Below are 15930 nucleotides of genomic sequence, written 5' to 3'. Positions count from 1 at the left end.
GTAGAACTGTCTTCTAAATCATTCATTTGTGCTTAAGCACCTGCCTGGAAACTTCTTCTATTAATTTTTCACATTCTATAAACACAATCAGAAATTATATTCTGACAGTGGTGTTTTTTTTTTTTTTGGAAGATTTTATTTATTTATTCATGAGAGACACAGAGAGGGGGGCAGAGACATAGGCAGAGGGAGAAGCAGGCTCCCTGCAGGGAGCCCGACGTGGGACTCGATCCCGGGACCCCAGGATCACGCCATGGGCCGAAGGCAGGCGCTAAACCGCTGAGCCACCCAGGGATCCCCGTCAGTGATGTTTTAAAGTACAATTAGTGCTCTTCATGATTTCACGATTTCGCAAGTGTTACCGTGGTGGTGATAACCATTCTCTCTGTGCTGTCTGGGCCCATGAGGGACTCAGATCCAGAACCAAGGGAATATTTGGTCTTCTGTTGTCCTACAGTGTTGGTTCACAGGTTACCACATTGGTTGGCTGCTATTGTCACCATGTGGAATTATCCTTTGTCAGATGAAAGGTCTCTTATGCTCAGCTTTTAAACCCAGGCAAGCGTAGTCAGAAGCCTTTATATACCCTTGGCTCCCCCAGGCAGGCCACCAACCACAGTGAAAACAACTGGGCTAAATTAGTTCATTGCCTTAAGACCATGCAGTTGTGTTGATGATGTGATAGAGCCAATGTAGACCATGTACAGTTACGGGGAACCACTATCCATAGGCCTGCTCCTAACATCGGGAACAGTTCAGCCTGGTGCTTTGCACATCATTTCAGGAGCCAGTTTCCTGGGTTCGAACCGTGCCTGTACCACTTAACTGGTCGTGGGACCTCAGACAAGCTTTCACCCTTCCAAAATGGGATGAATACGCCCACCTCTCAGGGTCCAACACGAAGATGACCTGAGTTAATACATGAAAAGGACTTAAACAGGGCCTGACTTGTAAGAAGTGCTGTTATTATATTCCCTAAATAGCTAGTTCCTGAAATTTGAATTTCAGGTAAGTTTATGTTTTGTACTCCTCAATGGAAGGAAAACACTTCCAGGTTGATTCTATCAACCACTTGCTCATCTGGGCCCTAATGAGTTTTATACGTGAAGGGAGAGTTATCCAAATGATGACTGATTTTATAATCCTAGGATTGACAGCTTTACTACTCATCACATATAAACAACCTACATGGTGACCGGGGCCCTTGTGTGATGTCCCTTGCCTCCCCGCCCCCACCCGGCAGGCGGGGTTCACAACTTGCTCCTGGCACTCAAGAGCCTTGCTTGTCTCTGCCGCAAGGGAAGGGCAGGCACCATGCTCAGCCCTGCACAGTGACCAAATTAAGAGGTGCTGATTACACTGTTGTCGTTTGCTTCCCCGGTAAATCCTTGTAAGAGTGCAGCAAAGGGAAGGGCAAATACCTTTAGAAACAGACTTAAACATCCATGCTTTCTATTCTTTGGGGAGGGGACGAAAGCATATTTTTACTTACCCAGTTCTAAGATCTGATCACTTTACTGGACGTGTATAATTTTTGTTTTGTTGTTTTCTGTCTTTTTAAGTAGGCTCCGTGCCCAACATGGGACTCAAAACTCATGACCCCAAAATCAAGAGTCACATGCTCTATCAACTGAGCCAGCCAGTCTGTTTTGACCTACTCATGACATTTCCCAAAATATAGGTTCCTTGATAGTGCAGCACCCCTAAAACTGCTCAGCTCTCCCAGCACACTGGGGGTGGGATGGACCAAAGTGGAGCATGTGTCACGGATGAGCTTTGTGCTTCAGTCTCACTCATAATGTGCTTCAGTCTCTTAATTTCTGTGTTTCCCTATGTTTCCTGTGCTTCCCAGAGGATGCCGGTACCCTGGGGGAAAGGAAAATTAAAATGAAATCATTTCAAATCTATCAAAATAGCACATGCTGTGCTTGCCAGAATAAAACAGATCTGCCTCAAGGGAGTAAGGACTCACATGCATTAGGACAACCAAGCTTAAGTTATAAATAAAGCCATGAAAATAAGGATGCTCATGCGAGAAACAGAACCCTGCCCTTGAATTTCTTAAGGACTTCCATTGTACCTGAGGGTTTTCCACTGGTCATTTTCTGATGACAACCAAAGACCAGTGGACACAGAAATCACTAGTGAATTTCTATATTCAATGTGCTAATTTCCTTTATTGGGAAGAATAAGCATGCTGCCTTGCCTTAAGGGTTGAGTTGAGTTGACTTTAGGCAGCTGACTTCCAAATTTACACCTGCCCAGGACACTTTATTATTAGGAGAGGCTACAGAAACATTTATATACATACCTCTCTTAATGGACAGATTTTATTTTAACAGATACCTCATTTGCTCTTGCTACTTGTCTATACTATTTGTCATTGGGACCGCAAACATAATTAAGATTGGCCCCTGCCTTTAAGAGGATGGCTACCTTGTAAGGAGTGACGAGAACTAAGATTGATCACCCCTAACAAGAGTGCTGGACATGTAACTGAAGTGGCTGAGAATAGTTTTAGATTTAAGGAAAAAGGCAAGATTTGGTAGACAAAGAGAGGAAAGGCCAGCCAGATGTGAGAGGGCCATATGGACGAGCAAGGACATGTTGACCTGAAGCATCTAGAATGTCGCGTTGGAAAAGTGGTCCTGGCAGGGAAGAAGCAGGAGAGAAATTCAGCTCAAAAGTGGCCTCTCTCTCCCCCCCTACCAAGGAGTTCAGATTTTATACCAAAGGCAATCCTGGGATATTTTTCAATGTTCTCTTCTAGCTCTTGTTCACCTTGGGTCATCTCAGGTCATATCCACACCTGCCACTACTGTTTATGTCAATAACTTTGAGGGAACCAGAGAGAAGCGTATCAGTATCTCTAAATACCTGTGTTTCTCTCAAGTTTTGTGGCCCAGGATGCAAAGCCATAAAGTAGGTTTTGAAGCAGAGAGAAACTGCACCACGTTTTACCATCCACATCACCCGGAGTAGAAAAGCAAACCGTTTCATAGTATGATGAATATCACACAATGGAATAATAGCAAAATTGCCGCTGTAATTTTATGTCTCCGTGCTTAATATATTCTGAAGGTTCTTATTATTTAAAAGTGGTGAGGAGGTTTCTGTGGTTATCAAAAGGAGATGAGAAATATGAGCCCCTCATAAAATATCAAGTGTCCAGAAGATATCTCCATCTGGGTGTCTCATAGGCACCTCAAACTGAGTATATCCAAGGCAAAACAGATTTCTCTCCCCTAGCCCCTAAAAAAGGCCCCTCCTCCCATAGGACCTGCCCGAGCTAAACTGTCTGAACCCTGGGACTTCCTCATCTGGCTGTCTCTTCCCAGCCCTCAAAAGGGAGGACGGGGAAGACGATTGACTCGAATTAATCCTGCCTGATTTCCAGTCCCAGTGAGGCCACTTATAAGCTTGATGACTTTCTAGAAGGACGTGGACTAAATCGTGTCCAGAGAAGGGTGATTACATCTCAGAAGGATGGTTTATGTCAGGGAATTATTGCTTTGATAACCAGATCTTACTGTGCCCTATGAGTGTATGAGTTACAACACGGCAACTACAAAGCAATTTTAGGCAATTTATTGTAAATATATAGGGTCATAGCTATAACCACATCCATGCCTCAGATGAGTGTTTTGACTATGTAAACCAAACTCTTCAATGGGGCATGGGACGTTCTCATTAATAACAATTTCCATCATTTTTATTGTTCACTGTGTATCCCCAGCACTTAGAATGGTACCTGACATATATTAGGCATTCAGGAAAGATACGTCAAATGCCTGAATAAATTTATTTGTCACATCTACTTCTCTCAAGAGAAAACTCAGGCTTAAAGAACAAACCAAGGTTTCTAAAAAACATTATTTGTTTTACGTAAGCCATTTTTATTCACTCAAGATAATTTTATGATCCCCCTTAGCGTCAGGTGATGAGCCTGTACATGCAAGATCATTGCATTCTTGGGCTGATACTTAGGAATTTGAATACTGGTCCATGCTGTCTACCCCAGAAAGTCCTGAAGGGCAGGGGAAGGGCACTGATTGCACTGTACTTTACACTGGTTCTGCCCCTTTCCCTGTCTCCCTAGATTTAGGATTGGACCAGTTAAAATAAGCACGTAATACCAAAAGGTCTCTTCCATATTCACAAGTTAAGGAGTTAGGGTAATATGAAAACTCCCAAGGGTTCAGAGTTAAGTTCTCTTTCATTTGTCTGTTTACTCAAATTGACAGGTCTGAAGGGCACCGATGGCCAAGCTGATTTGGAACATGATATGTCCAGAAAAGCATAATTTTCCCGGTCTTCAGTAAGAATATCAAGTCAAAGAGAGTTAAATCACATTTGCTAGTAGAATCTGGTCTCTCTATTTGGTTGCCCTATTTCCTAGGGAAAAGGAGAGGAAAGGATCTACCTACTTTTTATCATTGTCTGAGAATCCTTGGAAATCTAGAGCTTAAGGATGAGCCTTGGAAAACCCAAGCCCTCAGTGAGCTTGGCCTTGAATTGTAACACAAACCTGTTTCCTCAGTGTGTACATGTTGAATTGTGCCAAACAACTGCTTTAAATTTTTAAAAAATATCTAATTGATGCCATCCAGTGACCATGGTTCTGACTAGACTAAGGTAATCTGCTGAAGGAGAAGCTGCTTCTGTTGGAATATTTGCCTTAAACCTTAACTTCTAAAACAGAAGTCCAACGAATGTGAAATCATTCTGAAGCTGAATTGGCTTGTGTGGATGATGACAGATACTCTGCTGACCTATAGAAAGACTTCAGGATCTATTTGGCTTTTGTCTACTTGAAAACTATCTTAGATAAGATTGAAATTTAATACAACTGGTTCTTATTTTTTTTAGAATAGGGAAGGAAATAGACATCTCCTTAGGCAGTTTATATTATTCTCAACTCTTAGGAAATTTTACTCCTTACAAATGCCTGACATGTACTATGTTTTATTAGAACCATGTAAAATATTAATTTAAAGAAATGATTACTTTTTAAGCTAATGCTATAAACTATAAAAACCCCTGAAGGGATCCCTGGGTGACGCAGCGGTTTAGTGCCTGCCTTTGGCCCAGGGCGCGATCCTGGAGACCCGGGATCGAATCCCATGTCGGGTTCCCGGTGCATGGAGCCTGCTTCTCCCTCTGCCTATGTCTCTGCCCCTTTCTCTCTTTCTCTCTCTCTCTCTCTGTGTGACTATCATAAATAAATAAAAATTTAAAAAAATAAATAAATTAAAAAAATAAAAAAATAAAAAAAAATAAAAACCCCTGAAAAAACAGTCAATGTTGCCAGTTGTGCATGGGATAAAAGTGAGTAGGAGGCAGATTTCAGCCAAACATAAGAAAAAATATTCTAGCACATAAGCCTGCCTGTCAGTGGAGCTGGAGTAGGCTGGTTCAGATTGTTCTAAGATTCTCTAATATTCCTCCAAAGGATTTATAATGTTTCTCTGGGCCTCATGGAGGGAGAACAGCAAAAATTGGGGGTGGAGGTGCTGTGATCTTGTGGAAACAATAATAAGATGGGTCTGTCTGAAACAGAGATCTCATCTGGGAAAACAGGAAGTGTTGAAGAGTTATATGAAGAAATATGCATCAGGGTCCCTGGCAGACTCAGTTAGTAGAGCATCTCACTCTTGGTCTAAGGATTGTGAGTTCAAGCCCCATGTTGGGTGTGGAGCCTACTTAAAAAAATATATATATATATGCATCACATTCTGGGGGATTATGGTGTCCTTGACTCTTACACTTACTTGACTTTTTCATTTCTTCCTCTGCAGCCAGTGCTGATTTTCCATATAATCCAGGACAAGGCCAAGCTATAAGAAATGGAGTCAACAGAAACTCGGCTATCATTGGAGGTGGGTGATGTATAGAACAGGCTTTCTTGTAGCTACTTACCTGTGGAAAGTAATAATTTTCAATAAAATCATAGTCTAAAAAAAAAAAAAACAACCAGTCATCTAGATTTTTACTTGATTCATTTTGCTATTTAAGTATGACTTAAGATTGTGACATATGGATGTGAAGACACTGTGATGAATGCAATCTGCCTGCTTATTAATGCTGAACTATAAAAAAGAGGAGGTGGTGCTGAGCTAGCCAGCACCAGAGCAGGCAGGTAGGACATCACCTCTCTTTTTCATTCTGATTCCCTTACCTCCCAAATGGCTCAGGATAGCTTATGCTGGTCTGGTTTCAGTTGTCTTAATAAAACTCATCAGAAAATTAATAAGCCAGAGTATCTAAAGTATTCCCACCTTCTTTCTCACCATGGACAGCTGCAGAATGATTTAACTCTCCTAACACAGTCCCTCCTATCTGGGTCAGTATTGAGAGCCCTGTTGCCCACTGCCTTCTTCTCTGCCTGCACCTTCTCTCTTAGTTTATAAAGATGTTTCCTGAACGTCTGAGTGTAGCCAATATCATAAACATATCAAGGACTTTAAACCTAGCCCATCCCCTTGGCTTAGCCAGTATGTTTCTTTTCCACGTGGAGAAACCTGCATGGCAATTTCTTACAAAGTTTAATATCCACTTTCTGGAACATCTAGGGATTGAAAAATCCCTAGAAAAATCCCATATCTAAGAAATATATGTGACTATAAAACTAGATTACATTCAAAATGCTGCTTAAATCACATTGTCCAAAGTTGTGGCATAATTTTATCAAGGTCCCTATCCTCATTGTTTTTTTGTTTTGTTTTGTTTTGTTTTGTTTTGTTTTGCTTTGCTTTGCTTTTTTAAGGTCAACTTTATTGAAGTATAATATGCACTTACTCAAATGGAACGGGTCAATGACACACCCATAACCACCACCACAATCAAGATATAGAACATTTCCATCCACAGAAAGCTCTGTGTCCTTTGAGAATCCATCCTTTCCCCCACTCCATCCCCAACCAAGGTTAACCTCGGATTGGCTCTTTGCCATGCAGATTACTTTTATTTCGTTTAGAATGACATACAAATGGAATCATATAGATGTCATCTGTTGTGACTTCCTTCTTTTGCTCAACATAGTGTTTCTGAGATCTATCCACATTGCTGCGTGCATCAATAGTGTGTTTTATTGCCGACTTGTATTCTTTTTTATGAACGTACTATGATTTGTTTTATCTACTTGCCTGTTGCTGTTTAGTTTGTTTCCAGATTTGAGCTATTTTGAATAAAGTTGCTATGGATATTCTTGTTGAAGTCTTATGTGAACATAAGTTTTCATTTCTTTTTGGTAATCCCTAGGAGTGCAGTTGCTGGGTGTTCCAGAAAAAAATGGATATTAAACTTTGTAAGAAATTGCCATGCAGGTTTCTGAAATGGTTGAACCTCTTTATATCCTCATAATTAATATCTAAGAGATCAGGTTTGCTCCACAATCTTATCAGCACTTGGTATTTTCAGTCTTCTTAATTTTAGCCGCTCTATGGATGAGTAGTGGTGCCTCATTGTGGTTTTAGTGTGCAATTATCTGATGACTAACCTTTTGAGCATCCTTTCATGCGCTTGTTGCCTTCTGCAGATCTTTTGTGAAGTGCCTGTTTCAAACTCTTTCACCCTATTTTAACTGGATTGTTTGATTTCTTTTGAGTTATAACGTTTTTTTATAATCTAAATAGTCCTTTTCAGACATATGTATTATAAATATTTTCTCCCAGTCTGTGACATGCCTTTTCATTTTCTTAGTGGTGTTTTTTTAAAAGCAAGAGATTTAAATTTTGATCAAGTCCAATTTTTCAAATCTTTTTATAGTTTGTGATTTTTTAAAAATTTTATCTTAAAAATATGCCTGCTCAAAGTTGTGAAGATTTTCTCCTATGTTTTCTTCTAGAACTTTATAGCTTTGGTTTCTGTTACTGAGTCTATAATCACTTTGGATTAGCACCAGTACATAACGTGGGATAAAGGCCAAAACCATTATTTCCCAAATGAATATCTAGTTATTCCAAGACCATTTCTTGAAAAGACTATATTTTCCAAATTTCCTTAGCACTTTTGCCAAAAATCAATGGACCATATATGTGTCTGTCTGTTTTCTGGACTCTATCCTATTTTATGGAGATATGTATATAATATATAACATATTTCTTTACCCAGTATCATGCTTGCTTTATTGTTTTACCTTAATATATTAAGTCTAGAGATGGCAACATACATTCTCCAGTTACTTCTTTTTTGTTTTTCAAAATTATATTGGCTATTCTAGGTCCTTTGCATTGCAATATAAAATTTAGAATCAACTTATACATTTCTATTAAAAAAATTGCTGGAATTTTCATTGGAATTGCATTAGATCTATAAATGGTCATCTAAAAATATTGGGTACCTCAGTTCTTAAATATGGTCTATCCATCCATTTGTTGACATCTTTAATTTCTCTCAGTTAGTTTTATGGTTTTGAGTACACAGCCTTGAACAACTCTGTTCAGCTTGTTTTATTATAAATGGCATAATTTTATTACTTTAAAATTTTTTATTACCTTATTATTTTTAATATTTTCCAAGTATTTCTTGCTAGTATATAAAAACACAATTGATTTTTATATATTGATGTTCTATCCTGTGACCTTGTTAAATTTACTGTCAGTTCTAAAAACTTTTTTTTTTTTAACATATTTCTTAGGATTTTCTACATAGATAATCGTGTCACCTGAGAATAAAGAAAATTTTTCCTTCTTCTCAATCTGCACTTTTTATTTCTATTGTATTTGTTTTATTGCACTGGGCATGTCTTCCAGTACTTTAAGAGAGTTGACATTCTTCCATCGTTCCATATTTTAGAGAAAATATGTTTATTCTTTTAATATTGAGTAAGATATTAACTCTAGGTTTCTCATAGATGCCCTTTATCAGGTTGAGAAAGTTCCTTTCTATTGATCTTTCTGAGAAGCTTCATAATGAATAGAGGTTGAAGTTTGTCCTATGCTTTTTCTCCTGTATTTCTTTAATGTGGTAAATTACATCACTTTATTTTTTTTTTAAGATTTTATTTATTTATTCATCAGACACACAGGGAGAGAGAGAGAAAGGGGGGCGTCGAGACACAGGCAGAGGGAAAAGCAGGCTCCATGCAGGGAACCCGTCGCGGGACTCGATCCTGGGACCCCAGGATCAGGCCCTGGGCTGAAGGTGGCGCTAAACCACTGAGCCACCCGGGCTGCCCCATCACTTTATTTTTTTAATGTTAAACTGATCTTTTGTTCCTAGAATTCACACCACTTCACCATAATATATTCTTTTCCACACATTGCTCGACTTGATTTGCTAAAATTTTGTTAAAGAGGACTATTGCTCTGTAGTTTTGTTTTCTTGGGATGTGTTTGTCTGGTTTTGGTATCAGGATAATGCTGGCCTTATAAAAAATGAATTAAGCAGTATTTCCTCCTCTTCTGTTTAACTATCAATTTCTGAGAGAAGAGCATTAAAATCTCCACATATAATTGTGAATTGGTCTAATTTCCCTTCAGTCTTGTCCATTTTTATTGCCATTGTTTTGGAGTTTTGTGGTTTTGTATGGGGGAGGGTGGTGTTTGAGAGAACCGTGTACTCTGCGGGGAAAGCAGTGTTGGAGGGATGATGACTATAAGGTCTGTTTAATCTCCAGTCCTTCTGTCTCCACCAGGTGTCATTGCTGTGGTGATTTTCACCATTCTCTGCACCTTGGTTTTCCTCATCCGCTACATGTTCCGCCACAAGGGCACCTACCACACCAACGAAGCAAAGGGAGCAGAGTCAGCAGAGAGCGCGGATGCTGCCATCATGAACAACGACCCCAATTTCACAGAGACCATTGATGAGAGCAAAAAGGAATGGCTCATCTGAGGGGTGGCTATTTGGCTCTGGGAGAGGGAGGAGCTAGTCACTAGGGAGGAGGGAAAGAGACAGAAGCACCCTACTTCATACTCTTGAGCACATCCTTAAAATATCAGCACAAATTGGGGGAGGCAAGCAACAGAAAATTCTGGAGACTGATCGCCACAAAAATTACTTTTTAATATTTCTTTATAGATGAGTTTCCCCTTCTATATCAATTCAAAATAATACAAAAAATGCTTTTAGAGTTTAAGAAATGGTTGCAATTTGTAGGTAATACCGTCTTATTTTGTGTGTGTTTAGAGGTGTTCTAAAAACCCATGGTAACAGGGCAAGTTTTCTACATTTTTAAGAGCCCTTAGAATGTGGATATTTTTTCTTGAGAAAAGCTGATGCACATGGCCTCCAGCATTCTCTTCCTTTTGCGTATAGTCGATTTTTAATGGGCTATCGTAGTAACTAGTTCGTGTTCATACAGTATTTCTTTTGGTGTCCTGTAAATTGGAAAAGGAAAGGAAGGGGCAAAGAGAACCTGTCATTTGCCAGTTTTCAAAGAGACCTCAATCTCTGCCAATTCTGAGAGTTCTCCTGAAGCAGCTGAAGGAAGAGAGCATATGGCACCCGTTGTGTAACAACATAACCAACAGAGAGAAGCATTAAGAACCAAGGGAAGTGGTTTCATACTGGGATTGTTGGATTTATCTTTCCTCAAATTCTACCATCTAATACTGTTCCTTGTGTGTAGTCTTAGACCTAGCCATTATCTGTGACTGTCAGCTATAATCGAGTGGTGATCAGCTGTTACAAAAGATTTCTCCTCTGCTTTACCTGCAACATGTTCGGTTACATTGTCTGTGTGTAGGCACCCCAGTGGGGAATTAGAGCTAGACATTATGCCTTGTTTGCTCTGTTTCTTTTCTAGTTGTAGCAAGAGTATGGGCACTTTCTAGTGAATGCATCAATTAGGTTGCTCTTCTTATTTTGCTTTAAATCTCTAGTTTTAAGCCCCTGTGACAAAACCCTAGCAGACTAGGTCCTCTGAATGGACATACCACAATAAAGCCAAGTATGGTTACTATCATCATTGCTTTCCTCTGAATCATATGGAAAACACTGCCATATTTCACATCATCTACTCCATATACTGTTCTACCCTAAATAGACACACTGCGACAATTCAGAGATTTCTTAGGTAGATACATTTGAACCTGAGGTTCAGCACAAACCTGATACCTGATTGTTGCTTCTCAGAGGACGGACATGTGTTTGGTCGCACCTCAATCCAATCCGGAATCTTGACCAACTTATCCTAACAAATAACTCCTTTTATTTAAAAATAATTGACTTTGTATGCAAACATATGGGACACAGCTCCTATTGGAGCATCCAAAAACTAATTTCATTTATTTTTTTTAATTACACAAAAGTTATTTCTAGAATGACCACCATTTATGATCATTACAGTTGAGGCTCTTAATCAGTACTTCGAAGATGTTTTTTTCAGACTTCAGCATTTTGAGGAATTAAAAAGGATCCCTTTTTTCCTTCTCCTCCTGGAAGGGAGTTAGATGAGGTTAAAAGGTATTGTTGCTATGTTTTGGATAATGTGCCTCAATGAAATGGAAGTTCTAGTGTGTTAGGTTTTTTTTTTTTTTTTTCCAAGATTCTCGGTATGCCCAAGTTACTGAAGGATCTCACCTTGTTGGGTGATGAAAAATGTTATCTAGAGTTGCCAGTGGCACATTGCACCAGTATAGCACACATTCCAGAGGAGACACTGAACCTGTGAATTCCCATTAGAGTCAAGGTAACAGAACAGAACAGAAGGGAATCCTAATGCCCTTTTACAGTTGCTGACCTCAGGCACTATCATGAATACCCTTAACTTCAAAAGGTCTTGGTTATTATTCCATGATATACATTGTTAAATGAAAAGTATGTGGTATGACTAAACAGAACAATAGAACATTACAAATGACATATTCAAAACCAAGGCAATTTATTTAACCGAGAGGACTACCATTAAGGGTTCTTTCACATATTGCCAAATTACCAGAAGGAGTTTTTAAACATTATGTTTAGTAGGAACATGTCAGATTTTTCAAACCTGTTTTATAGGTCTTACTTTTACAACTAACAAATAATGCCAGGTGGAAATTTATTATTTCTTGCATTTCCCGTGGTAGCTTGATTTTTTTTTTTATGCATTGTCTCTGCACTTTCCCTTTCTTCCCAAAATGATTAAGGGGTTAAAACAATCCAGAACAGCCCCTGACACTAAAACGTTCTCACCCGCTCTCTTCACTCTCTTCTTCCCATTCTCCTGCCACAGAAGGTAAAAAGTATAACTCAAAACATCTCTCACTAAATTTGCAAATTCTAGGGCACTGGAATGACCGCAGGGATCAGTGAGTCTCCTGTGTCACTGTCATTAAGACATAGGATATGACACAGTCTCTGCCCTTCAAGGGGGCTACAGTCCAGCCAGTAGACAAGACACCAGAAGGTGGATGAGGTATTAAGTAACTTAGTTAAGTGCCAAGGGAGCGCTGGAAATCTTCGGCTTCTCTTTGGAATTATAGTCTTCACCAAAAGTCCTAAATGGATCTATGAAGGCATCCAGCACATTCTTAATGGTAAGTAATTTATGTGAAGATAAGGAAGCATCTCTTTATTTTTCCAGCTCCTTCCCTTGAAAATTCAGGACACTGACCCAAGCTCAGTGTCTGATCTTGCTTTGTCGATCACATCCCGCACAATCTTGACCTCTTCTAGCCCAGTACATTATCAATCAAGTACAAAGAGGCTGACGGTAGCCTCTTTAAATAATAAGAACAGACTAAGCAAAAACAAAAGGAAAAACTCTTAGAAGCAAGAGGCTGCTCTAACGTTCCAGGGAAAGCTAATGGCTTGACTTAGGGTGGTTTGTGCTGGAAACATCCTCTGTGGTTAAGGCAAGCATCTGTGTTTTGAGAAGGTAGGAGCAGGACTTTGAAAGCAAGATGGGTGCCATTCTCAGCACTCAAAGTAACGGATTCCCTAGAGCACAAGGAAGGTAGCTCAGGAGGTGAGAAGTTGTATTGGCAAATTCTTCTCTGACCCTTCATAATCCAGAAGGCTATGTTTGCCCTTGTGACTTTCAACCAACTGCTCAAAAAGAGAGAAAGAGAGAGAGACTTGTTCTATAGACGTTTTTATTAAGAAGAAGGGTTTGGAGTGCCTCTAGTGGACAATCTCCTGTTGCCCTGCATTTGCTCAACAAGCATCCTTCACCACCAGGAGCAGGGCCTCAGAGGCATAGGAAAAAGAATTGGCATGAGCCAAAGAGTAGATCTTATATTATTGCTGAATGTCCTTGGAGCAGCCCCCAGATGCCACCAGAAAGCTGGGTACCCAGACATAGCTGTAGGAAGCACCGAAAGACAAAGTAGCTGCCAGATATGAAAACGCGCTGTCAGCATTTGTCCAGAAGAAACTTTTATTTCCTTCTGTAACAGGATCTGTTCTCTTCCCTCCTCCCACTTGCTCTTTTTCTCCCTCTCCTTTCTTGTGTAGTGTAAACACTAATGGTCTCTCTGTGCCTCCAAACAATTAGCACCTGATTGAAACCCCTTAATATTGTTTCCTCTTCATCATCTTGTCAAGCAGTTTTCAAAAAGAGAGGCGGCAGTTACTATTAAATTGAATTCCAGTTAACCGGCCAAAAATAGGTCCTAAATTACTAGTGGCAGTGGAACCAACCCCTGTTGAAACAGAGGGGAAACAAGCAGCGCGTCTAGCTGATTTGGGCTAAAACCAATGGGTGCCATGTTTAAAGTGATGTTGTGGTGAGAGTGGGCCCTGAGAATCAGCGGAGAGAGTCCTAATCCCTTCTCTCTCCCTGACTTGCTATGTGATCTTGGTCAAGCCGCTGAATCTCGGTCCCTCTTTGCCCCATGTTTAAAATACAGCTCTTTTGCCTACTTAATAGGACAACTGGGAGGTGCCATTGGCTCTTGACTGCAGCACACTGTGACACCCACATACAAAGGCCCAAGTCAACGGAGCCTACTGGAAGACTTACTTCCTGGCCTGTGGTTCTGTCACACCATAGAAACAATGTGGCCACATCCAGGAGTGTGCAGGGTTAGGAGGCATTGCTGTACAACTGCTAAATTATTAATCAGCTGGACTGTCTGAGAGCTAACCTGTCAACCCTGGGAGATGCACCAGCCAAAGGCCAGAGAAATCAGAACTTCACCTGCACAAAGTCCTAAGTTCCCACCCAGATGTGACTCAGGGCTCACACATGGCCCCAGTACCACTGGGCTGGCTTATACATAAGACAACATGAGAAACAAATTTGATTTTTTCACGTAGCCTAGCGGCACTGTGCCTACACTACACATACCCTGCATGATAATGTTGATAACTTTAGAATAGATTTCTTTCACAGCGGTATTTTCCGGATACCAGTGGTATGCAAAATTCATTGTCGAAGAAATAGTGAAACCATGCTAAAAAGTGGATCATCTCCCGTGGAGCAAAGACTGGCAGAAGGTGGGAAAGATACCTGAGCATGCAGGAATTAATATCCAATGCGCACATACAAGTTCACTTTCCAGATGGAAATGTGCTTTAAGAGCAGGTCTACGCAGACGGTCTGCAACATTTCCAAGTCTCAGTTTATTTTAAACAGCAGCTGCTGGCTTCTGACATGGCTATGAAGACATCCTCTTGAGTAGGCCAAGAAACCTTTCAGATGCTACTGATTCTTAAGTTCGGTTGGGTTTTTACATTTTTTTCAGTGAGCATGGTGACTGCGGAGGTCAGGGTTCTGAAAAGCTGGGCTAAGTATTCTTTCTGTAAAGTCAATTAGGATTCCACCCTGTGAAATGACACAAAAGTTCACTCTCTAAAAGCAACAGCATGTAAAATAGAATGAAAGAAGGAAACTATGTATGTATGCCTAATATTCTTTGTGAATGTCTTTCATTTAACTGAAATTATATTAGAAACCAGATTGATAAATAAAAAATCCAAAATAGTTTTAATTATCCTAAAAAGTGATCTTTGGTGGTTTGTTCCGCTTGGTTCTCTTGGAAGCAATTTTCAACCTCGAGTGAAGAAAGTTCCAAGCACTGAAATATACATCGGTTCCCCAAAGTTGCAGACGCAGTCACCCCTCACGGACGGGTCTTCAATGGATGAACCTTCATCCATCGTGAATCTCCTCTGGCCACACACACACACACACATACACCCCTCTCCCTGCCTTCCTAAAGTAGCGTGACGGATATTGGCTTCGTGTTTTGGATTAATTTACACAGAGCTTGATAAAAATGCGGGCAGAGTTAAGTGATGTTCAGAATACATTCTGAGCCTTGTCTGGACTGAGGGAGGAATGCCAGGATAATGGACAAATGGATTCAGGCCAGTCAACTAGACATCAGAGGTTTACAGCGTGTCCGGAGGTGTGCGTCTTTCTGAATGCGCTCCCCATGCATTAAGTGCCGGGGCCCTTAGTTATTACTCCCACTTGCTGGTCTTCAGTTAACGTTGGAAGCCATTTCCTTTTAATCAATTCTCAGGGCATTTAAATGTACACGAAATAAGTATGAGGAGTCCAGTTAAAAGCCCAACCTCTCTGCTCTTTAGTAGTTCTCAAGGCCGGCCTATGGCCAGGACGCTGAAGTCTTCTAGGAAGTTACGCCGTAAGGTTCTTGGTAATGATCCTGCTTCACAGGTGTGACCCAACAGGTGGAGGGAAATGCTAACAGGTCCCCTGAGTAAAGAAAGCCAGTACTTATGAAAACTCACAACAAATTTCAAAAGGGTGAGCAGGCATTTGGGGCCTTAGCATCGCCACCAAGAATGTGCGAGCCACAGCAGGTTTACCTCCATTCCTGGTAAATGAGGAGATCCGTAATTTTTAGGAGGACAGTGACTTCATTTGGCCCAAGGCAGGATCTTCTGAACGAATGGGGGATAGAGAAGCAGAGGAGGCTGAAAGGAGAATTGCAGGGGGAGATTTTGCTCTTTGTCAACCATGACGTGGCGGGATGGGCCTACCAGAACACAGAAAAGAGGAAATAATTGTGGTATCTTTTGAGAAAGGGGTTG

General features: G+C 40.5%; 1 protein-coding gene across 4 annotated transcripts in view; it reads left to right on the top strand.

Moving 5' to 3' along the window:
* CNTNAP2 (contactin associated protein 2) overlaps positions 1-14873 on the top strand; it is a 1981926-nt gene extending 1967053 nt beyond the window's left edge. For all 4 annotated transcript variants that reach the window (XM_025433996.3, XM_035700120.2, XM_035700122.2 and 1 more), the window contains 2 exons: positions 5799-5879; positions 9638-14873. In XM_025433996.3, the coding sequence (XP_025289781.1) occupies positions 5799-5879; positions 9638-9837 (281 nt within the window). In that variant the 3' untranslated portion in view covers positions 9838-14873. The remainder of the gene's footprint in view (positions 1-5798; positions 5880-9637) is intronic.
* The last annotated feature ends 1057 nt before the right edge of the window (positions 14874-15930 follow it).

This window comes from Canis lupus, chromosome 16 (genome assembly GCF_003254725.2).
Source record: "Canis lupus dingo isolate Sandy chromosome 16, ASM325472v2, whole genome shotgun sequence".
In the NCBI taxonomy this organism is placed as follows: domain Eukaryota; kingdom Metazoa; phylum Chordata; class Mammalia; order Carnivora; family Canidae; genus Canis; species Canis lupus.
Note: the sequence above shows the minus strand (reverse complement) of the source record. Positions and strands in the feature narration are given on the sequence as shown.